Source organism: Trichechus manatus, unplaced genomic scaffold, assembly GCF_000243295.1.
Source record: "Trichechus manatus latirostris isolate Lorelei unplaced genomic scaffold, TriManLat1.0 scaffold00174, whole genome shotgun sequence".
Lineage (NCBI taxonomy): Eukaryota > Metazoa > Chordata > Mammalia > Sirenia > Trichechidae > Trichechus > Trichechus manatus.
This window is the reverse complement of record NW_004444110.1, coordinates 363,532-388,530: the sequence shown is the minus strand read 5'-3', so window position 1 is coordinate 388,530 and position 24,999 is coordinate 363,532. Positions and strand designations below refer to the sequence as shown.

The 24,999-nt window shown below is 39.5% G+C and overlaps 1 protein-coding gene across 4 annotated transcripts in view; it reads left to right on the top strand.

Annotated features, from left to right (window-relative positions):
- Positions 1 to 16,107, top strand: part of ANXA5 (annexin A5) — a 37,542-nt gene extending 21,435 nt beyond the window's left edge. For 3 of the 4 annotated variants that reach the window (XM_023741128.1, XM_023741130.1, XM_023741129.1), the window contains 7 exons: positions 2,486 to 2,565; positions 2,998 to 3,054; positions 8,862 to 8,955; positions 9,865 to 9,960; positions 12,220 to 12,278; positions 12,521 to 12,643; positions 14,602 to 15,115. In XM_023741128.1, coding sequence (XP_023596896.1) covers positions 2,486 to 2,565; positions 2,998 to 3,054; positions 8,862 to 8,955; positions 9,865 to 9,960; positions 12,220 to 12,278; positions 12,521 to 12,643; positions 14,602 to 14,661 — 569 coding nt within the window. In that variant the 3' untranslated portion in view covers positions 14,662 to 15,115. Of the gene's footprint in view, positions 1 to 2,485; positions 2,566 to 2,997; positions 3,055 to 8,861; positions 8,956 to 9,864; positions 9,961 to 12,219; positions 12,279 to 12,520; positions 12,644 to 14,601; positions 15,116 to 15,178 lie in introns of those variants that run through there. The other variant, XM_004386845.2, reaches the window with a different exon arrangement.
- The last annotated feature ends 8,892 nt before the right edge of the window (positions 16,108 to 24,999 follow it).

The window sequence follows — 24,999 nt, the reverse complement described above, 5'->3', positions numbered from 1 at the left end:
TGTTGTACATGGAATCAAGAAAATGAAATTAAAAGTAAAGGTAGAGAGTTCTTCCTTTCTTGTCAACCTTCCTGCAACAGACTCTTCACCTACTTGATTGAGGAGGACCAGACAATGCATCTTGTCAGCCCACTCAACAAACCTCCAAGCCAAGTGCCTTTAGCTAGAGAAATGAGTCTCTGTCTTGGCATTAGTTTATTAGTCTTAGAAATGACTTTGCTAATCAAGTCAGAACGGAGTGAATTTTACCGCAACTAAATAGTTCCCTTTCCCAAGTGCTAGATCTCTTTCCTGCTTCTCTTTTTATAGTTGGATAGATGCCAACCACTAAGGCAGAGGTGAGACGTGTATCTCAATTCCAGATAACCACTTTTTAGCTTTATTTGATGTAATAGGCAAAGATCTGTTTCTGGGAACGTGGGCATTGATGAGTGAGCCTTTGTACTGCTAGAGGAGAAATAGAATGCCGTAAAGGGATACTATCTGGTTATGGACTTTTTATGGACCATCCTGCTCAGCAGTGTTATTAAGCACTAGCTGTGTACTGTGTAGCGGTGTGCTGGTTGTCATGAGAAACACAAACGGCGTGTATAACACAGCTTCTGTCCCTGAGAAGCTTGCAGTCTGTTTAGAGGCGACACGACTTAGAACAGTTGCAATAGCTAAAGGATAGTAAAGTTTAAACTAAAGTCAAATACCAGAATGTTTAATGAAAGCACTCACTCAGAGAGGGGAGAAGACGTCATGGCTTTGGATGTTAGGGGAGGCTTCATGGTGCAGTTGGGCACTGAGCAGGTTTTCAAGAACAGGTGGGTTTTGGGTCGGTGGAGAAGGTGTTTCTGTCCAAGGTACCCTTTATCTACAAAAGGCATAGAGACTAGATTGAGGTGAGTGTCTTAAGGGAACAGTTGTTAGTTGCCATGGAGTTGATTCAGACTCATGGTCAACCCATGTGTGCAGTGTAGAACTGCTCCATATGGTTTTCAAGCCTGTGACCTTTCAGGAGTAGATCACCAGGACTGTCTTCCAAGGCGTCTCTGGGTGGGTTCGATCTGCCAGCCTTTCTGCTAGTAGTCAAGCACTTAACCATTTGTGCCACCCAGAGACAGAGAGAACTTGATTGCAGTGGAGGGTCTGTGTATGTCCACTGTAGGAGAGAAATTGAATAAGTGAGGTTGGGCTAGGTGACAGAGGGCTTTGCATAACGATTAGGAGTTTGAATGTGATTGAAAGGCATTGCAAGTTCCTGAATGGGCAATGAAGTGTTGAAGGAACAGTTGAGGGAGAAAGGAGATTTGAATCAAGAGGCTGGTTAGGCAGCTACTGTGTGGGGAGGTAAGCTAGGCATTTAATAATTATGGCCCAACTTAAGGTGGTGAGAGGTGTGAGGAGGATCAGTCAGAGAGAGGAGAAATAATTTGGTAGGAATTGATGGTTGATTGTATATAGGTGTTGGAGTAGAGGAAGGAATCAAAGAGTCATTCATAGTTTTATGTTTGGGTAACTGGTTGAAATAAACATGGAACTCCTCTGGGTCTTTTCAAATAGAAGATTCAGGCTTTTAAATTTTGCCTGCTTTCAACTAATGATTAAATATTTAAGTGCCTTTGAGCAATACTTCCTTTCCTTTAATGCCAGCTGTTTGTGAGTTAGTGAAAACGGCTCATTGCCTCTTGTAGATTCCAGTTCTGTCCTTTTCTGTGGTCTTTGTGTTAAACAGAAAAGTCTTTGGGAGGTGCAAACAGTTAAGTACTGGGCTACTAACCAAAAGGTTGATGGTTTGAACCCACCCAGAGGTGCCTTGGAAGAAAGGCCTGGTGATCTGCTTCCAAAAGGCCGCAGCCATGAGAACCCTGTGGAGGGCAGTACATAGGGTCACCATGAGTCAGAATCGAAGTGAGGACAAACCAGTACTGGTGTTATATGTTGAACAGCTGGAAATAGAGATGGGGTGGGGGGCATACTTTGAAATATCACTGCTGTGTCTCAGAGTTAATTTTATGAAATGTCACTGCTGTGTCTCAGAGTTAATTTTATTTGCTGAAGAGGAAAAATATCTTTTTTAGGGGTGGGAAGGGTCATGAACACAAAGAAAACTCTGAATACTAGAGGATGGAAGATGTTTGGAAACTTACCATGAAAAATGTGAAAGAAAGCTAAACGAGTTTAAAATTACGATCGATTGTATTTAAAAGGTTTTCCAGTACCATCTTGTGTCTACAGATTAATAACGACGTCGGTTTAGAGCGTTTCCAAATTGCTGTGTCATGATTTAGGCTTGAATCTAGTGCTTTTAAGACTTTAATTCATTTTCATCCAACTGCCCACTTAAAGCATTTGCCTTTAGTCTTTAGAGTGCTCAGAGACCAAGAATTTATCTTAACGAAATACAATATTTCTTCCTTTATGTGTCTTCCATTTGATTATATGCATCATTTTCTAGCTAAAAGAGGCTGTAAATAAGTATGAAATTACTTTGTTGCAGAATACGGCTCAAGCCTGGAAGATGACGTGGTGGGGGATACTTCAGGGTACTACCAGAGGATGTTGGTGGTTCTCCTTCAGGTACTGGGTGGGGGCTATTTATACATTGATTGATGGCTTAAAGAAATCTGCAGCTGGACTGGCCAGAATCTTTGAATAATTTTCGGTGTTTGCTGATTCTTCCTGCGATCAGTGGCGATTCTGGCTGGATGAGGTCTGTGTCTATGTTTCAGAATGTCTGACCTAAACTCTTAATGGCTAACTCATAGATTGTTTTAGATAGCAGTATCCTTTTTTATCTATAGAATTGAAAATCAGGCAGGTCAGATTGGTTTTGGACAGTGCTGTGTGGTAGTGTGAAATACTGTAGGGTTGATACTACCTTGGAAAAAGCGAATATTGCATATTTTTCCTAAGAGAAACTTTCTTGTCATAACAGTCGGCTGGAACCATTTTTCCTTTTGAATGACACTGATTATAGAATTCAGTACTGTGACGTATTATTTCTTCTAGGCTAACCGAGACCCTGATGCTAGAATTGATGAAGCTCAGGTAGAACTGGATGCTCAGGTGAGTGAGGCCTAAGGTGATAATTTTATTATGACATATAAGTGAAAAAACAATCAATGGTAATAAAAAATCATAATGTATATTGTAATAACCTCTAAAAATAATCTTATTTATAGGAGTCTTGGTGGTGCAGTAGTTAAGCTTATAGGTCCTTTACAAAGCATAAGATGAACATAAGTAAATTTCTCTCTTTTTGATCTGGCTATCAGAGTATTTACTTTAGCTTAAAGCTGGAATAAAACAAAATGAATGACATGAATATGAATTCCTCCTATATGTGATACTTTTATGTGATTATAAAACATTCAAAAAATAGAGAATTTTACTAAAAAACAGGAGTCGTTGATTCCACTGTCAGCGATGCAGGAGAGGATTAAGAAGAAAGAATAAAATATTTCAGTGGTAATGGGTGTTTTATTACTTAGTAGATGACAAGTTGGAGCCCTGGTGGCTCAGTGGTTGAGAGCTACGGCTGCCAACCAAAAGGTCGGCAGTTCGAATCCACCAGCCACTCCTTGGAAACCCTATGGGGCAGTTCTGCTCTGTCCTATAGGGTCGCTATGAGTCGGAGTCGACTTGATGGCATCAGGTTTGGTTTTTTTTAAGATGACAAGTTATGTTAGTAGTAGGACTTCTCTCATTATTTCCTTTAATAGAATTCTAAGTAGGTTTGCACGTTTGCCAGTTGCTTTCCTGCGACTCCCAAATGAAATTTTTCACGTAAGTGGCTTTTAAATCCCAGTGTGGGCTTAGTGTGGTTTATAAAGGAATGAAATGTAGGAGATAAATGTTAGGAAATTTGAAACGTGAGAGTTGTTTGAAAACTGGAAATTGGTAAAGGAGTTACTTGGGTTCCTAAAATCACATATCACAGTCCTGTCTCTGGCCACATGTTTCATTTAAGAAAGTAACACAATTCCTTGCTGGTACTTATACACTGTTGAAAAGAAGGAGCCCTATTTCCTCCTCCAGCCTACTGTTTTTTGTGAAACAACCAACAGATGTGTGATCTGACTTTGCTAATAGGGAAAAAGGAGCACATTATTTTCCTCTTGGCTGGGTTGACTTTATAATGGCTTCAGAATGCTCTTATATTTTTTGCCCAGGTGAATAAAGAAGGGAATTGAACGTTATTGAGGGCTGTCTGCCACTTTTTCACTCTTGCCTCACTGTGGTTGTCCGTCCCCCACTCTTGGCGACACCGCGCACAATGGAATGTTGTGATCCATAGTGTTTTTGTTGGCTGGTTTTCAGAAGTAGATTGCTAGGCCTGCCTTCTTAGTCTGGAAGATCCACTGAAACCTGTTCAGCATCATAGCAACACGCACGCCTCCACTGACAGATGGGTTGTGGCTGTGCCTGAGAAGCATTGGCTGGCAATTCCCCCACATGGCAGGCGAGACGTCTGCCACTGAACCACCAATGCCCCGTTTGCCTCATTACCGCTTTATAAAATGTAAATCTATTACGTCACATCCGTGTTTAAAACTTGAAAACTCTTCAGTTGCTCCCATTGTCCTCAGGATAAAATCTAAGCCCCTAAGTGTGGCTTCTAAACCCCTTCATTATCTGCTCCTTGCTTACTGATGCCTCTAGCCTCTGCTGTCTCTCCTTCCGCCCCCACATTCACCTGGCTACTTCCTCTTCAAAGGTCAGTCCTCAGCTTAGATACTTTTCAGGTAACCCTAACTGACTTCCAGGTGGGGGCCAGCTGCCTTTTACAGGAAAGACTCTGGCACCCCAACTTCCTTTCGAAGCCCTTTCCACACACTGCCTTCCCCTGGGCACTTTGGGCTCTGCTCTGTTGGTTCAGTTTGTGTCCTCAGCTCCTAGCACCTAGTAGGCCCTCAGAAAATAGCTGATGAGTGAATTGGTACATAACTCTGAAGTAGACAGGAAGATTTCCCTTTTATAGATAAGGAAACTGAGGCTCAGGGATTTGAGAAACGAGCCCACACCCCTCACCCCCACTCCGAGTAAGTGATGGAGCTGGGATTCTTACCCAGTCCTGTCTGACTCCAAAGCTCTTCCCTTTCACTGAACAATAGTCCCAGTGTTCTTGACCAGTAGTGCTTCCCTTTCATTTCCTCCGCCACATAAAGCATTTATTAAATATACATTGGAAGCACAGATACCGCTTAATTCTGCCTTCTTGAGGGGAAAGACTAGAACAGCCTCACACACTTGTCTTCTCAACTAACCTTACTGCTTACCAAACATTAGTTGTTGGGCTTCAGTATGAGCTGGAGCTGATTCTTGCATCCCTACTCTTAAGAGTTGGAGTTTTGAATGCTTTTCAGCAGTCACAGTAACAAAGCCAACTCCAGTAGTCTCAGATAACTGCAGTCAGGTCTGCATTAGAAAGCCATAGGCAGATTTCCTGGCACAATCGGTGATGTAACGAGACCGTTGCTGCACTGTGAGGCCAAAGAGTGGGAAAACAGTACGTCATGACCTCGTTTTCAGGGATTTTTCTCCACAGAGCACTCACCATATAGCGGTGCTTCTCAAACTTTAATGTGCCTTCGAATCACCTGGGGATCCTGTTAGACTGCAGATGCTGATTCAGTAGGTCTGGGGTGGGGCCTGAGAGTCTGCATTTCTAACAAGCTTTCAGGGGATGCAGATCCTGGGGCCACACTTTGAGAACGAAATGCTGTATCATAGTTGCTGTCACATCATTTTCGACTCATGGAGACCCCATGGTTGCAGAGTAGAACTGCACTTTATAAAGGTTCACAGCTGTGACTTTTCAGAAGCAGATCTTTCTTCTGAGGTGCCTCTGGGGTGTGTTCAAACAGCCAGTCTTCCGTTAGTAGCCAAGTACTTGACTGTTTGCACCACTGAGGGGCTCCAAACGCCGTATAGGTGTCACGTACGGATTGTGCAGAGGATATGCTTACTCAGAACCCTGAAAGGGAAACTTTGTACGTCTGAAAACTGCCGCATGGAGTTACTTGGAAGCCTCCCTTGAATAGAATCTAGGCTTTCCCTGTCATTCCAGCGACCAGGAGCAACAGACAACATGCTATGCTGGGTATTAGTCTTTTATTCTTTAAGATGTAGTGTTATTAATTAATACAATTGACTTGCTGAGAATATTCTTTCAGCATTATGAAAATAAATACGCTCATTTATACATTGTAGCAAGGGCAACTAGATTGTTAACCATGATTAGGAATTTAAGATTTTTTTAATGAGAGTAAGCTGAGACAACTAAAGATCCCTTTCATAAGCTTTTGAATTTTTCTCTCTGCTGATTCTTGGCACTAAGCAGATTCTTTGTGCGCCGTAGGCACAGCTACCACCTGTCTGTCAGTGGAGGCTTGCCTGTTACTATGATGCTGAACAGGTTCCAGCAGAGCTTCCAGACTAAGACCAGGAAGAAAGGTCTGGTGATCTACCTCTGAAAATCAGCCAGTGAAAATGCTGTGGCTCACAAGGGTCTGATCTGCAGTTGGTCATGGGGATAGTGCACGACTGAGCAGCGTTTTGTTCTGTTGTGCATGTACTGGCCACGAGTCGGGGGCCGACTCTACGGCAGCTGATAACAACAACAACAACTCGGTGAAAACAGGTACTATTACTCCCCCTTTAAGGTGAGGACATTGAGGTTCAAGAAAAAATTAACTAACTCATCTAAGATCTCACTGGTTAGTCCCAGATAAAGGACCAGATTTCCTTGTCCCCAAAGCCCCTGTACTTTGCACTGAACCAGCAGTTATCAAACTGTACTTGGGCCGAACAGTAAGCCCACTCTGTAGGAAGGTGGGGAGGGGGTCACCTGGGTGACATGAAAGGTTAAATGCTGGGCTGCTAATCTAAAGGTTGGCAGTGCGAACCCACCCAGAGGTGCCTCAGAGGAAAGGCCTAGTGATCTGCTTTTGAAAGGTCACTGCCGTGAAAATCCTATAGAGCCGAGTTCTATTCTGACACACCTGGGGTCACCATGAGTCAGAATGGACTTGATGGCAGTGAGTTTGGCAGGAAGGGGAGAGGGTGAGGAGATGCAGTGGGTCCTTCATCTAGAAAATTGCCATGGATATTGGACGTCCTAATTCAGAAGAAAGAATCCTCAGGTTAAAACAAAACAAAACAAATACCATTGCTGTGGTGGTGCAGTGGTTAAGAGCTACGGCTGCTAACCAAAACGTTGGCAGTTTGAATCTACCAGTCGCTCCTTGGAAACCCTATGGGGCAGTTCTCTGCCCTATAAGGGTTGCTGTGAGTCAGAATTGACTTGACAGTAACGGGCTAATATGAAGATGCCACTATAATTATTGTGTAGGATTTACTTAATAATCATTTTAGAATAGATATTGATCCCAAACATAAATTTTCCAAGATTAAGAGATTATAGTAAAAAAATAGCTGATAGTCAGTTATTCCCATATAACAACCTTAACTGTTACACCTACTAGAGAAAATTTCTTAGAAATATGGAATAGATGATAAAAATGAATGCTTCAGCAGTGCCTGCAGTGTTGGACAGGATGAGCCGTCCCCCCTTTTAAGTGTTTGTGTGTGTGTGTGTGTGTGTTTGTGTATATCTTTATGAAGAAAATATACTCGAAGTAGTAACCAGCATCCTCAGGATTTTTCTATTAATGGTAATTCTTACTTGTGTTTTTTTTTCCCCTCTGTTTTACAACACTTCTCAGTGAACATGTGCTATTTTTGTAGTCAGATCAGAAAGTCATTCTAAGAAAGTTGCGTAGTTTTAAAGATAACTTACGTGATCCTCGTTTTCATAGTACTGTCTTTCGGTTTGAAGAGCATGTTCACATGACCAGAATGGTATTATTTATTTTTATCATTAATTTGAAAATTGAGTGTAAGGTTGTGAGTCTTATCTTTTCTTTATTCTCTGAAAATAAAAAAACGATCTATACCGTCATAGCCTTCATTCTTAAACATACTGCAGTCAGAACTTCTAAGTCCAGACACATGCTATTCTCCTTTTCTGGTTGGTTTACTGCTTGTGGACATAAGGACAGCTCCAGATAGCAGCCTTAGAAAATGGCATTCATCTTGGTTTAATAAGTATATTTATCTTGAAATGAATAATTAAAAGGGTAGTACGTATAGTATTTTAAAGACTGACTCTTTGGGTTTTAATAAATTATTCATATCTCAGTAAGTGGACTTAGAGATTTAATGACAATGTATATAATTTTATTTTTTTGGCAGTGATATGAACACTGGAAGGTAGATATTCCTTTCCATGTCAAAAAGTAAATATGGGCACTCAAACTATTCAGCAAGTATTAAGTGCCTGCTACATGCCAGGCGCTGTGCTACATTCACTACCTTTTAACAATTTGTTGTGATCTTTTAGAAATATGAAAATGTTTTATACCCAGCTTTGATTAGATCTCAGTTGTAAAGAGAAAATACGGAGTTGGCTTTTTATGTGTGCTGTTGACATAGTACAAGCAAAACAGAAAATGCAGACAACTTAGCTCCCAGCTAATTTCTTCCTCAGTCTGCAAATGGAGGTATCAACAATGAGGCAGTCAGAAATTTCCGCCAGCCTGGGCCCCTACTCCTGAAAGACTGTAACTTGGTAGACATTTTGGGAACATTTAGCCTTGCCCTATTGCTCTGCATTATTGCTTTCATCCAAAGCAAGCTCCCAGGTAGCTCCAAATTAGTGATCTGAGTTTTAGAGTATGAAATATTGGAAATGGCAGAGTATATGATGATGAATCAGTTGAATTAATATTTAGTAAATTTAAAAAGTGTGATTAAAAACTTGGGAATGGGATAGAGGAATCTTCTACTAATTGAGATTGAAATTTTCACAGGCTTTGTTTCAAGCTGGGGAACTCAAATGGGGGACGGATGAAGAAAAGTTTATCACGATCTTTGGAACACGCAGCGTGTCTCATTTGAGGAGGGGTGAGTGAAAAATGTGTATAGAATAGGTGCTTTAGTTAATTTTGTAAGTGCATGAACCAGTATGCCGAAATAGTTACATAGCAGGTACTTATTGAATGAATGATTTTTTTCTTTCTTCCTTACGTTTGGCCACCCTGAGAAATCTTGTAATTCTCTTTGCTGCTATTGTAGGTTTTATAAAACTAGAGGTCCTCATTTGCTTTTCTGTATCAGGGTAGTGAGGGCAGTCAGGCCTCTAGGCTCTTTCTCTTGTCGTCACAAGCCACTGGGTAGTAGCTCACTACAAGTAGTTTTTCCTAGACAGTGGTATCTAAGACCTAATCTCTGGATTGCCACCAGTACTTGTGCTATTAGTTGGGAATGAGTTCAGTGGCAAGTGACAGCTGTGCTAAGAGTGACTTTGAAAATTGGGGTTTATTTCTGTCCATAGAATTTCATGTCTGGTTTGTCAGGCCCTGGGCTCTTTCTGCTTTTCTGCTCCACTGTCCTTAGTGTTTTGATTTTCTTCCTTATGCTTATTACCTCATCATCGCAATATGGCTGCTGTAGCTCCAAACACATCAAACATTTTCACAGTAGGAAGAAAAGGAAGCAGTTAACTAGTCATGTCCATCTATCACTTTTTAATCAAGAAAGAGAAATAGTTCTCAGAATCCCCTCTAGCAGATTTCCCTCTAGGTCTCCATCGCTATAACTAGACAGGGGTGCTGGAAAATCAGTGAATGTAGAGCTCTCATAATCTATTGCTTGGGGCTTGGCCCATTGAGGCTCTGAACGCAGTGAGGGTTCTGTTAGCAAGGAACAAGGGGAGATTTGTGTTGGGTAGGACAACACCTGGTCAGAGTAAATATCTTCTTTCAGGAAAGAGTGATCTTTATGTGATTAAGAAATCACCTTTATTTTTTCTAGTGTTTGACAAATACATGACTATATCAGGATTTCAAATTGAAGAAACCATTGACCGGGAGACTTCCGGTAATTTGGAACAACTACTCCTTGCTGTTGGTAGGTAACTTTACAGTGTATATATATTTATGGTGATAAGAACTAAAGTATTCTATTCAGTTGAGGCTGTATCTAAAAATAATCACCTATTTCTTAATTAAAAGAAGAGCTTGACAGGACATTTGGGTGAAGCAAACTCCTAAATTTCTAACCCAAAAAAAAGTCTGCTTTGATATTGGAAATTCATGATTATCTGATAATGCTATGGAAATACTAACAATTATTTTAAGTTTATTTTGAAGCTGCACTGAAATTTCTACTTCATTCTGAATCGGAAAAGTTGTGGACATTATCTTAGAGGCTTGTAAATGTTATTCCTGATACCTGTGGAATTTAGAATTGACTTTGAGACTGACTGAGAAATTGGTATTTGGTTCAGAAAAAGAGCATCTTTGATGTAACAGAATCTGTGATGATAGTAGTTTTCATATTAAATAATTTAGAATTTTATTTTAGCTGAATATTCAGAATAATCTGGAAAAATTGGAGAACTGAGTTTGTGCAATTGATTGTAGTAGTATATACCCTCCAAATCCAGGGAGGATCTAGTTTGTGAGTTTCTGGTGGTCCTAGTTTTCATAGGATCTGGAGTGAACCTCTCTCAGATAAACATGTTTGTTCCGAGTATTGGTGATAGGCTGAAGTTTTTGTGCTTTATGTCTTCTGGAGGAAAAGCTAAAGGTGTGCATGAATCAGCACTAAAGAACCTTTCATTTGTGTATGCAGTTAATGAACTTTCACTAGAAAACTTTCAGACAACCTCTTCATTATTAGAATACACATTAAAATTATCACATTTTTAGTTACTAGCGGATGTTTTTCTTAAGCACCAGAAAAGGGGAAATAAAAACGCCCACAATTCAAGGATTGTTATTTTTGTATATAAGGAATTTTCATGTGATATGTTTTCTGAAGCTAAGCTGACTAAGGTTTAAGTATCCCTAGTCTACATTAGGCATATGCATGTTCAGAGAAGATATGCTTTTTGTGTATTAGTTTATCTACTGAAATGAATAAATCTCATGCTGCTCTATGTGAATCATCAGTATTAAAGAGTACCTAGATTAAGATTATAGGACGATAGTCCAAGATTTGTCAAAGATTAGGTAGAAGGGCTTCATCTAGCCTGAGACCAGAAGAACTAGATGGTGCCCAGGTACCACTACCAACTGTTCTGACCAGGGACACAAGAAGGTCCCAGATAGAGTGGGAGAAAAATGTAGAACAAAACTCAGATTCCTAAAAAAGGCCAGACTGAACTGGACTGATGGAGACTAGAGAAACTCCCAAGACTATTGCCCTAAGATACCCTTTGAGCTTGGAACTGAAGCCACTCCTGGAGGTCACCTTTCATCCAAATAATAGATGGGCTTATAAAATAAACAGTATCACCTGTGAGTACTGTGCTTCCTTAAATAATCAACTATATGAAGCCAAATGTTCAACATTTACCCTAAAGCGAAGATGAGAAGGTAAGGAGGGGCAGGGAAGCTAGATTAATGGAAACAGAACAACCAGAATGGAAATAATGAGAATGCTGACACATTGTGAAAACTGTAACCAATGTCACTGAACAACTTACATAAAAATTGTTAAATGGGAACCTGATTTGTTGTGTAAACTTTCACCTAAAACACAATAAAATATTTTAAAAAAAGGTAGAGTAGTAATCTTGTATCATTTGCTTGAGAGTCTTGGAATGAAAACCTCCAAGATGTTTGTATAACATGTTGGGGACCAATAAGATAAGGCATGGTAACAATCTCAGGATGCCCAAACGCTGCATAAAAGAAGTACCCATAGAACAAAGAGGCATAGAAAAATCTTGGACCTTTGTCCTACATACCTTTCTATGTAACTCAAAACTCCAAGGAAAACTCAAGCTAGTATCTAAGATACTAACTTGGTGAGTGAGGAGATCAGATTAGCTTGCAAATGAGCAGTGCCTTCATTTGTTACTTTTATAGAAATAGAGCTATAGGCATTAGGTAGCTATTTATTTTTAATTACTAAATCCCTGAGTTGTGGGGGTGCAGTGGTTAAAGCAATGGACTACTAATCGAAAGCTCGGTGGTTTGAAACCACCAGCAGCTCTGTGGGAGAAAGATGTGGCAGTCTATGTCTGTAGAGATTTACAGCCGTGGAAACCCTATGGGGTCACTATGAGTCGGAATAGACTTGATGGCAGTGGGTTTGGCTTTTGGGTTTGGTTCTTCATATCAGAATAACATCTGAACATTGTATTATTTATTTTCTTAGTAAAATCTATTCGAAGTATACCTGCCTACCTTGCAGAAGCCCTCTACTGTGCTATGAAGGTAAGTGGATACCTTGAGTCTTCTAGTTAATTTATCTTGCCAGCTATTATTCTTATCTGATCTAGTTATTATTTGATCATGTTTTAGATAATAGATTTTGGGATATATATATTTTTAATCTAAAACATGTAGCTCAATTCTACTAAATTGTTTTACTTTATTGATTCACCCCAACTCAGGGGAGTTTGATGCTGTAATTGAAGTTTTTAAACAGTGTGCTTTTCTCTTTTTCTTGTGTGAAGGGAGCTGGGACAGATGACCATACCCTCATCAGAATTGTGGTTTCCAGGAGTGAGATTGATCTATTTAACATAAGAAAGGAGTTCAGGAAGAATTTTGCCACCTCTCTTTATTCCATGATTAAGGTAATAGGAAAAACAAAAACACATAGTTGCTGTCCAATTGATTCTGACTCCTGGTGACTCCATGTGTGTCAGATTAGAACGGTGCTCCATGGGGTTTCCAGGGGCTGATTTTTCAGGAGATTGCCAGGCCTTTTTTCCGAGGTGCTTCTGGGTGGGTTCAAACTGCCAACCTTTCGGTTAGGAGCCAAGCACATTAACTGTATACACTATCGAGGGACTCCTGGGTAATAGAAACTCTTTAAATTATATTTAGAAATCTAAAGCAGACCAGTGTAGAGCAGTGCAAGGTACAGAGTGGAACAACCCAATTCTTGTGTGAAGTTTAACATTTTAGTGATGTGCTTAGAGCTATGTGTTATAAAGCTTGGATACTGTTTACTAATGTAAGGGGGATGGCTCCCTAGTGAAAGCTAGGATACTTGCTGAGGCTCTTGGTGATCTTAAAAGCATGATTTAGTAGTGGTATTTGGTTTAGAAGAAGAGCATCTTTGATGTAATAGAACATGTGATGATAGTTTTCATATTAAATAATTTGGAATTTTATTTATGTTACTAAGTCTAGAGTCTGGGTCATTTGTATTTTCCTTTAAGAGGTCAGACTGCTTTTAGCCTTTTTGTAAAACCTCATTTACATTAAATTGATAAGCGTATTACCTTAATCGGAACCTTAGCCTTGAAATCGTGAACTCCTGGTGCAGTGGTTAAGAGCTTGCCTGATAACCAAAAGGTCAGCAGTTTGAATCCCCCAGCCACTGCTTGGAAACTCTATGGGGCAGTTCTTCTCTGTCCTGTGGGGTCACTGTGAGGTGGAATTGACTTGATGGCAATGGGTTTGGTTTCTTGGTGGAAGTGACTCAGGAAACTCAGCCCCTTGCCCATGATAATGATGTGTTTGTCTGTCTCTCTTTTATTAGTTCCAGCTGTTTTTACTATTCCTCCTTTGTTTCAGATCAGTTTTTCATTTCTTTATTGTCTGTTATCACCTTGCCTCTGGCATTTATTTGTTCTTAGATCAGGAAAGAACCCAGCAGGTCATTCTTGCAGTAAGTAAAGAGCGTAGGTATCACTATCATTTTTGTCCTTTTAAAAACAAAGGACTCTCTGGCGAATTAAATTTGGCTTAAGGTCTTTTAGCTTTTTTACTTCTTTTTTTTTAACAAAGGGTAATGTGGTCCATGTGTAAAGCAGGATCTCAATTAAGCAAGCTTTTAACTTAGTGTGTGGTGGTGTGGCTGGGCTGAAACGTACTAGATAGAGAGTTCCCCTCTGCTCTCGTAGCTCCAGACATTTTCTTAGTTTATCATGCACATCTGTCTGAGGCAAGTCGAGGCGAACGTGTCCTTTGAGGCAAAGCCGTCACAGTCAGGCGGCCCCAGCATTGCCCCCTTCCAAAAGACACCCACTGCCGTCCAGTCAATTCTGACTCAGCGACCCTGTAGGACAGAGTAGACCTGTCCCATAGGGTTTCCAAGGCTGTCGTCTTTACGGAAGCAGACTGCCACATCTCCCTCGGAGCGGCTGGTGGGTTCCAACTGCCGAACTTTCAGTTAGCAGCCAAGTGCTTAACCACTGCGCCACCAGGGCTTCATTTGCCACCCCCCCTTAGCCAGATACATACTATGTATTAGAAATTTAGAGATTATTTAGAAAGCTTGAATTTAATATAGTTGTTAGAAGTGAGAGCAGGTCGTTTTCCCTGTTCTCTGTATTAGTAGAGGGAAGAACGTACTTCACTGTCTTTGAGAGTACTGTGTCTTTAAGTTAGAAAGTTAAACATAAGTTACATTGATAGACAACTCCCTGTCTAACATTCCTGATGTGGAAGTCACACACACAGAGATTACCCACTTGGAAGAAAAAAATCATATGATTAAAATTGGTACCATAGATTTCTTAGTGTTTTGTTTTCTGTGGCTTCTGTGACTCGTGGAGGTTAACTGAGTCCATTTGGGTTTCAGAACGATACATCTGGGGACTATAAGAAAGCCCTGCTGCTGCTCTGTGGAGGAGAAGACTGACACGCCTCCTGGTGAGACCCTGCTCTGTGCCGGCCGCCGACTCCAGCACATCCAGCCGCACTTTTGTATGCTAGCGCTTGACACGTTGCCTTATTCATACTAGGATGCTAATGACCAAAATGTACATGCTGCAGAAGTACATACCTATGCTTCTTTTTGATCTTCAATTGAGATCTATCTCTTTGACTTTTATAGTACTGACGTATACTTACATTACTAAGTCTAGAGTCTGGGTCATTTATGTTTTCCTTTAAGAAGTCAGACTGCTTTTAGCCTTTTTGTACAACTCCATTTATATGAAATGGATAACCATATTACCTTAACCGGAACCTTAGTCTGGAAATTGTGAACTCCCGGAAGTGTTCTTAATCCGTTCGCTACTGAATTAAACCTACAAAATTATGGTGGTTGCATTCAGAAGATTAATGATAATAAACATTTCCTTTCCCCTGAATTATGTGTGTGTGTGTGTGTTTAGAGTATTTATTTAACAGTGATATTATTATCTTTTTTTCAGGCTCATCAATTGACAGTGGTGCTAGTTGAGAACTGAATTTACAGTTGGCTTTTTGGGTGAAAGGCTTGAATTGCCGTACCACAGACTATGTATTTTTCTCCTCCACAGCAGCATGGAATGAGGTTGAAGGGGGAATCTGATTTATCTGCAGCATGCTGATTTGGGCTTCTGTTAAGGTGATGCTTGGGGTGCTAGTTCTTGATAGAAACACTAATTTTAAAACTTAGAAATCCAGAGCACTACCTTCCACTTGTTTTTCCTACCTACCGTCTGCTACCTTCTGTGAAATAAAAAAGGGAAATAGCTTTTAGAAAGCAGCAGTTGATCTCTTCTAATATTTACCTTCCAGTTTTCTTTCTGCTTTCAAATTTCCTCTTCAGTTGGTATAATAATACGTACACCCTGACAGACATATTTTTTAAAACAGAAGTGATAAAGTGATTGCCCTTGACAAGAAGGTATTTTTATAAAATGTACTCCTTCTCCCTTTGAAAATTTTAAAATAGTGATCATAATGTTTTTTCACAAAATTGGCTGCTCATCAGAATATCCAGGGAAGCCTTAAAAATTATGTGTAAATATGACATTGGATTTTTTCAAAAGCCCCGTGGGCAATTCTGATGCAGAGCCAGGTTAAGAATCAATTACTTTTCATAGGAAAGATCTTAGATAGTATGTTTCAAAAAGTTCTTTTTATTTAATAGTTCACTGACTTTAAATATAAGCCCTTGATTATTTGTCATGCTTCAAAAGATATGAAAGAGTGAGCATTAAAATCTGCTATATTTAAACAGTTTGTGACCCTTTGCTCAGCTTTTGCTGTGAATTTATTGTGATACCTCTGTTTTTGTTTTTTGATTTTTCTTTTTGGAACTAGGCAAGCTGATTCTAAATTTAATATGAAAAAAGAATGTTGTGTTAGGTGCCACTGAGTTGGTTCCAGCTCATAGTGACCCCATGTACAACAGACCAAGACACTGCCTGGTTCTCTGCCATCCTCACAATCATTGCTGTGGTTGAGCCCATTGTTGCAGCCACTGTGTCAGTCCATCTTGTTGACGGTCTTTCTCTTTTTCACTGACCCTCTACTTTACCAAGCATGATGCCCTTCTCCAGGAACTGGTCCCTCCCGATAATATGTCCAAAGTACATGAGACAAAGTCCCACCATCCTCACTTCTAAGAAGCATTCTGGTTGTACTTCTTCCAAGACAGATGTGTTTGTTCTTCAGGCAGTCCATGGTATAGTCAGTATTTTTCATTAACACCATAATTCAGATGCGTCAATTTTCCTTTGATCTCCCTTATTCATTGTCCAGCTTTTGCATACATAGGAGGTGACTGAAAATACCATGGCTTGGGTCAGGCGCACCTTAGTCCTCAAAGCAAAGTGACATCTTTGCTTTTTAACACTTTAAAGAGGTCTTCTGCAGCAGATCTGTCCAGTGCAATACATCGTTTGATTTCTTGACTGCTGCTTCCATGATTGTTGATTGTGGATCCAAGTAAAATGAAATCCTTGACAACTTCAGTATTTTCTCCATTTATCATGATGGTCCAGTTGTGAGGGTTTTTGTCCAGTTATGAGGATTTTTGTTTTCTTTATGTTGAGGTGTAATCCATACTGAAGGCTGTGGTGTTTGATCTTCATCAGTAAGTGCTTTAAGTCCTCTTCACTTTCAGCAAGCGGGGTTGTATCATCTGCATATCACAGGTTGTTAATAAGTCTTCCTCCAATCCTGATGCCGAGTTGTTCTTCGTATAGTCCATCTTCTTGGATTATTTGCTCAGCATACAGATTGAATAAGTATCGTGAAAAGATGCAGTCCTGACACACATTTCCTGACTTTAAACCACGCAGTATCCCCTTGTTCTGTTCAAATGACTGCTTCTTGATCTATGTACAGGTTCCTCATGAGCACAAATAAGTGTTCTGGAATTCCCATTCTTCACAATGTTGTCCATAATTTGTTATGATCCACACAGTTGAATGCCTTTGCATAGTCAATAAAACATAGGTAAACATCTGGTATTCTCTTTCAGCCAAAATCCATCTGACATCAGCAATGATACCCCTGGTTCCACGTCCCCTTTGGAATTCAGCTAGAATTTCTGGCAGTTCCCTGTTGATGTACTGCTGCAACAGCTTTTGAATGATCTTCAGCAAAATTTTACTTGCGTGTAATATTAATGATACTGTTCAATAATTTCCGCATTCCGTTGGGTCACCTTTCTTTGGAATAGGCATAAATATGGATCTCTTCTAGTTGGCTGGTTTCCAGTGTTACATCCGTGTGTTGAAACATCTCAGTTGGTATTCCCAGAGTCCTATTTTTCACCAGTGCCTTCAGTGCAGCTTGGACTTCTTCCTTCAATACCATTGGTTCTTGATCATATGCTCCCTCCTGAAATGGTTGAACGTTGACCAGTTCTTTTTGGTATGGTAATAGTAGGAGATGTTAATACACCACTTCCAAGAATAGAACAACTGGAAAGAAAATTAAAGATACAGAAGACCTGAATAACACTGTTAACCAACTGGACCTAGCAGGCATATATAGAACATATCACCCAACAGCAGCACAATACATATTCTTCTCCAGTGTACATGGAACATTCTCCAGTATAGAACATATATCTATTTAAGTCCAACCTGATTTGTGTTTTAGAAAGAACAATCTGACTTCTGTGTAGAGAATGGATTATTGGGGCAAAAGCGGAAGGAGATCTGTTTGGCCCTCAAAAAAACTGAAACCACACCTGTTGCTGTCGAGTCGGTTCCAACTCATAGCAACCCTATTGGACAGAGGAGAACTGCTCCATAGGGTTTCCAAGGGGCTGCTGGTGGATTCGAGCGGCTGACATTTTTGGTTAGATGCTGAGTTCTTAACCACTGCACCACCAGGGCTCCTGTTTGGCCCTATCATAATACAAATGGAAGATGAAGGTGATTTGGATTAGGGTGATAGTTGTGGAAATCAAGGGAAGTGGATAGATTAAATCAATAAAAAGTGGGGGTCAGATCAATAAAACTTGATGATGAAACATTTGGATAGAGGGTAAAGGAAAGGAGGAGTAAAGATAATGTCTACATTTTTGTCCTGAGCAGTTGGGTGAATAGTGGAGCCATTTACTTAGATGTGGAGACTGAGGGGGAAATAGGAGGCTGGGGAAAAATCATGACATGCTAAGTTTGAAATGCTTGTTATAAACCAAAGGGGGGATGTAGAGTAACCAAGGGCTGTAACACTGAAGACAGCGACAGGCCTGGAAGGGGCCCTGCAGCAGAGACAGACTGCAGGGCCAAGAGGAGCCTGTCCTGAGGGGGCCAAGAGGAGGCCTGGAGAGCTGAGAGACGGTGTGCCTGGCAGAGAGAAGGGCCTGCTTGCTTGCATAGCTGCGGAGCTGAGAGAGCTGTCCTGCACTAAAAGAGGGATGTGCTCACCTCTTCAGGGGAGCCCTCCAGACTTTGCTTACGTGCTTCCTGATCCTGAGCTGTAACCTGTTAATCCTGATCCCCAGTTGTACCCTGTTGCTTCCTTATTAAACCACTTAACTGTAAGTATGGTACCTGAAGTCTCTGTGGCCATTGCAACAGATTATTGAACCCAGCAGAGAAGTAGTGCCATGGGAGGGATGGCTGGTGTCAGAATTGGTGAAAAGATTGGAGAACAGATGTATGTCTGACCTTCACCTCATGGGAATCAGCCTTAGACTGATCTTGAGTCACTTTATACACCCTGAAGTTAGACAGGTTCTGATGGTAGTATTCACACCGTTTTATAGACCTTCAAAATTATTTACTTTGAATTTTATTTATTTACATATGAAGAAACAGAAGTTTTGATTTTCCAATTTAATACAACATGTTAAAAAGAAGAACTGGGACTTGAGCTAAGCCTCTTCACAGATAATTTTCCACCCAAGGACGACAAGTAAGTTTCACTATGCATGCTAACGCTGAGTTAGCTGGTAGTCACTGTTTAATGTTGGCTAGGGTGGGATACTGAGGCATGTCTCATCTCAGTGTGGAATAGAGTCCTGATTAATTAGCAGTTTCTGCCAAGGGCTCAAAGGGAGGCAATGATTGCATATCTGTCATGGTTTCACCACTCCCAGTGGGAATAAGATCTAAATGCAAAGGGAAAACTTCTGGTTTGAAAATTGATGTGTTAAAGTCAACTTTTCTTTATTGGAAATTATCTAAAATAATAAAGAGCATGAGAAACAATGAATCTGAAGCCCTGAATCATAAATTAATAGGAAAGAGTTGCCAAAATTAGTAAAGACCAAACTGGGAGAAAGCAGAGAGTATGCCTGGAATTGCAGGTCTCAGAGAGAGAGATGGCAGCATGCAGGTCTCTAAGGTAAGGGTCTCACTTAGAGATACAGCCTCAGATCCTTTGCCTGCTACTGGAAGAAGGGGCAGAGACTTTGGTGGGTGCTTCTGCTTCACTGGCCGTGGTCTGGATTTGAGAAGCAAAGAAAGGGTTGAAAAGGAACCACACAGACAAGCTGTATGTGCAGAATGGTGGTGGTGGCCGTTGAGATGGTGGTGGTGGTGGCGGGTGGTTAGAGAGAAACTCGCAGTGTGAGCAGCCTGTCTTCACTGACGTGGAAAAGTAATACTCAGAATAACTCACTTAATGAATGTAGGTCATAAGGAAAGTTCCTGCTAGCCAGGAACACAGTGAAAATTGTGACCAAACGTTTGGCTGTAAACAAACACTTGCCTTTATTGAGTAAGTGCACAAAGAAGAGAACAAAAAACTTAGGGAAGAGAAAGTGAAAAAACAGGAGATGAAATGTGAAAAAAATAGAAAAAAAATCACAAAAACGAGGGTGAACTCGAGGGTAAAAGAAAAGGCACTGTTGAAAATGTAAGAGAGAGATAAAAGATGTATAAAAAACATGAGAAATGACATGGGTAGTTTAAACAAGTTAAAAGATTCTAGAAAATTATAGCTAAAACAGAAAAATAAGAACCAACATAAACATAATGGAAAAACTTAACATGGAAATAAAGGAATAAAACATAACATATATAAAATAAATAATTTTATATAATTCAATAAAAATTTTCAGAAATGACAGAATTTAATCTGTAATTTGATAGGACAAACCAGGTCCCCAGAAAAATTGACATAGCAGAGTCAGCATTGAGAGTCACTGTCTTAAACAGTAAAGATAAAGACTCTTTCAGGCAATGAGGCCTGAAGATTCACTAAAATTCAGGTTAGCCTCAGACTTGTCCACAGTAACATCCAATGCTAATACAGTAGGGCAGCATTTCTAAATTCTCAAGGAAGAATTGTGACCCAAGAAACTAATAACCAGACAGGCTTTTATTTTAAAGTATGAAGGCAAAAAACATTTGAACATGCAGTAACTCGGTCAATATTGTTTCTATGAGACCGTCTTTAAGAAAGTGCTAGAAGGACTAGTGAAAAAACTACAGCAAAAGAACTCAGACATGGTTGAATTCAGAAAAAATAAAAGACAAAGTCATTTTTAAATGATACAGTGTGCAAGCCATAGTGAAGACTGTATACCAAAAAACAAGTCTTCAATTTTTTTTGAAGTAAAAACTACAGTGGACACAAGGAGAACAAGAATCATATTAGTATTAAGTATCCATAGAGACAATTTCCAAAAATTCTAAAATTGAGAAACAGACAATATTCCCTGACTACAGTGCAATAAAACAGAATTCATTATCTTTACCAAAAAATGAATATATAAAAATCCCTAATATTTTGAAATAAAAAATAACACTTTTTAAATGAGCTTTAAGTAGAACAGGAAATAGAGGAAATAAAAATAAAACTACAAATTATCTAGAAAATAGAAATTGCAAAAACACTAAAATTATTTTAGGGGTACTTCTAAGTGGTTTCCAGAGAAAAATGCATAATCTTAAATATTTCTATTAATTATCAGGATGAAAATAAATGAAATAAGCATAAAGAGCTGGAGGAATGAACAAAAATTAATGATAACAGCAATAAGGAAATAATAGATTAAAACAGAAAATAAGTCAGAAAACAAACACTGTAGAAAAACCTAGTTCTTAAGAAGAAAATAATGAAATAGATAAATCATTACTTAATCAAATCAAGGAAAAGAAGAAAACAAAAGAAGTGATAATCACAAATGCAGAGAAAAATTCTTAAATGATATGAATATATGCTCAATTCTATGCAAACGAATTTGGGAACTTGATGAAATGGCTTTATTTTTCTAGAAAAACGTAAATCAACGAGTATGATAAAAGATACAAAAGATACATTAAAAAATCTACACAAATTTCAATGGAAAAAGTAGAGAAAATTGTTAAAGAATCAGTCCCAAAGGGATGAGAATATTGTACCAGACCTTGGAAAAGCAGATACTCTAAAACTATTTAAACTCTTACAGTGTATAAAAAACCCAAACCCATTGCTGTCGAGTTGATTCTGAGTCACAGTGACCCTATAGGACAGAGTCAAACTGCCCCATAGAGTTTCCAAGGAGCAGCTAGTAGATTTGAACTGGCAACCTTTTGGTTAGCAGTCATAACACTTAACCACTACACTACCAGGGTTTCCTTATAGTGCGTAAGGGGGAAAAAAAAGAAAACTAAATTCTTCTGAAGCAAAGAAAACATTGATACAAAACTTAGGAACACCCTTCTCTGACTGACTCTTGCTTCCCTCTCACCCTTATAAGGACCTTTGTGATTACAGTGGGCCTACATGGATAATTCAGGCTATCTCCCCATCTTAAGATCACACCCTTAAAGTCCCTTTTACCATGTGAGGTAACATGTTCACAGGTTCCAAGATTAGGACATAAACATTTGTAGGGGACCATTATTCTGCCTACCACAGATGGTTTCAAGAAAAGTTGTGATTTTGTAGTATATTCAGAATTTTCTCTTTTGTTAGTGTAGGAGCAACGATCTTTCCAGCTTTCTACATCCTACGTTCTCAGCTCTGGGGGAGAATCAGGGGAACCTCCAAATAATATGTTTTAGTTAATTGGTTTAACTAACAAAAATGGGGAAAAACATTTCGTTACTTGATTTTGTACTTATATCTAATTTTAATTATTAAAAATACCTGGGACACGTTTTTTCTTTCTCCTTCTCGCTTTCCATTTCCTCTTCTAGCTCTTTCTCTATTTCTCTCTCTCTGTAGAGCTCTGAAGAACCTCCTGTTACAAGCCTCCTGCGGTCTTGTCTTGTGCCCAGTTGGTGGCGCGATTGATATAAACTTCTTTCCATCACATTCAAAATTCAAACTTCTGTTAACACTGAACTTTTTTGTTTTTCATTGTCACACAATCTTCCTCACCCCAACATTCAGACAAAAAGTAAATCTAAATTTTGATCCCCTGCTTAGTTACTCATTTGTCACTCGGTAAGTAAGAATCACCCTCTATCCCGTGGAGTAGGACATTCAGCGTGTTTTCTAAAGCACTGGTTTATTCTTTCACCCATAATATTCAGTAGTCTGATTCCCACCTCCTCTCCAGCTCTCATCCTTTCAATGGAGCATGGAGCAAGTCTCCTTCCTTTGTAAAATCTTTGGATACTTTCTATGGATGATACACATTTCCCTCTAATTTTGTTACTTGTCAACTATTAAATATACACCCAGAGGCTCACGTGGGGAAAAGGATCCCTTTTGCAGAAGGAATTTGCCTGCTAGGTTTTGATATTTGAAATGAAGGAATGCTTTTAAAATTTTAAATTACTTCTCCTGTTATCTCCTCATACACAAATGTCAAGAATACACTCACCATATCTCCAAAATACAAGCTTGTGAAGGTGAAGGACCATAGATGCAGGGGACATCTATGTCAGTTGGCACAACCCAGTTCATAATGACAAAATTCTGTATCCTACTTTGGTGAGTAGTGTCTGGGGTCTTAAAGCTCACGAGTGGCCGTCTAAGATACAATTACTGGTCCCTTACCATCTGGAGCAAAGGGGAGTGAAGAAAACCAAAGACTCAAGGGAGCAGTTAGTCCAAAGGACTAATGGACCACATGAACCACAGCCTATATGACTCCAAGACCGGAAGAACTAGATGGTGCCTAGCTACCACTTCCAACCACTCTGACTGGGATCAAAACAGAGGGGTCCCAGACAGCGCAGGAGAAAAATTATAGAACAAAAAATCAAACTCACAAAAAAGACCAGACTTACTGATCTGACAGAGACTGGAGGAACCCCAGAGACTATGGCCCTAAAGACACCCTTCTGAACTGGAACTGAAGCCATTCCCAGAGACTACCTTTCAGACAAACCATAGGCAGGCTGATAAAATAACACCCGAGAGGAATGTGCTCCTTAGAACAATCAATTATATGAGATCAAAAGGGCAACATTTGCCCAAAAGCAAAGAAGAGAAGGCAGGAAGGGGTAGAAAATCAGGACAAAAGAAAATGGCGAACTTAGGATGGAAATGAGGAGAGTGCTGATAAATAAAAACAACAAAAACAAAATACGAGCTTACCCTCTCAAATTCCTTGTTTTGGGTAGTGGCTGTAAACGCCTTCCACTCATTCAGTCTCAAAACTTAGGGAATATTTTTACATCCTCTCTTTCTTTTGTGATTCACGTTGAGTTAATGATATCAAGTCTAGACAAGTCTCCTTTCATTGTGTCTATCATGTCTGCCCCCTCATTTCCATTCCTGCTGCTACCCTTTTTCTGGAAACAATTACTTTATTTGGACTATAGAAATAACTTTTTATTCAACAAAAATCTTCTTGTTTTTATCAAAGCAATAAATTAAAGTTTATAAGTCAAGTAGTACAAATAAATTTTATCAGGAAAAGCAGAAGTCCGTATCCCTTCACTTTCCCACCCCCATTCATTCCCCATTTTGGGGGTGGGGGTAAAAAACTTATAACATTTTTATCAGTTTCCAGTGTATTATTTTTTTTCAGGTAGTTACATCTATATTTCTAAATAATACACCTAAACTTTATTTCCTTATTCATCAATTGAATTTTTTAAATTGAATTCTACTGTGATACATGGTGATTTAGCTCATTCACTCCATTTACCTTTCATCTCTTTCACACTCCTGATCACATATTTATGTTACTCTTCTTAGTTACACTCGCGGTTACCTGTGTAACTTTAAGTAATATATTTATATTGCTATTTCTCATTTAAACAACTATGGAAAGAATCTCTAGCTTCCTCATTTTGAAAGATGAGGGTACTAGAGAGGCTACTCTTCATCTACACTCTTCCCCTTTCATATTCCAACTCTTGTCAACTGTAATTTTGCTTTTAAATTGTCAGGAGTGATTCTGTTTATAATTTGTTCTATGAGCCCAATTAATTCTTCCGCACCTTATATATTGATTCTACAATTTGTAAAGCAAGAGAAAGTTTAGATTATTGACCAGTAATGTAACCCTTCACCAGTAATGGAGCCCTGATAGCGCAGTGGTTAAGAGCTTGGCTGCTAACCATAAGGTCAGCAGTTTGAATCTACCAGCTGCTCCTTGGAAACCCTATGGGGCAGTTCTACCCTATCCTATAGGATCACTCTGAGTTAGAAATGACTCAATGGCAAAGGGTTTGGATGATGTATTAGTATCGTAGGGTTGCCATAACATAATCTTTTTTTTTTGAAAACTCCTTGGGGTTAAGCCCATAAACTGTAGGTAGGAACTCAAATACACTATATGACAACTCAAAATACCAAGCAGGCCATCATGGAGGGAAAAAAGGATAAATATCTTTTACTGAGCACCTATTTGGAGCCCTGTTGGCACAGTGGTTAAGAGCTTGGCTGCTAACCAAAAGGTCAGCAGTTC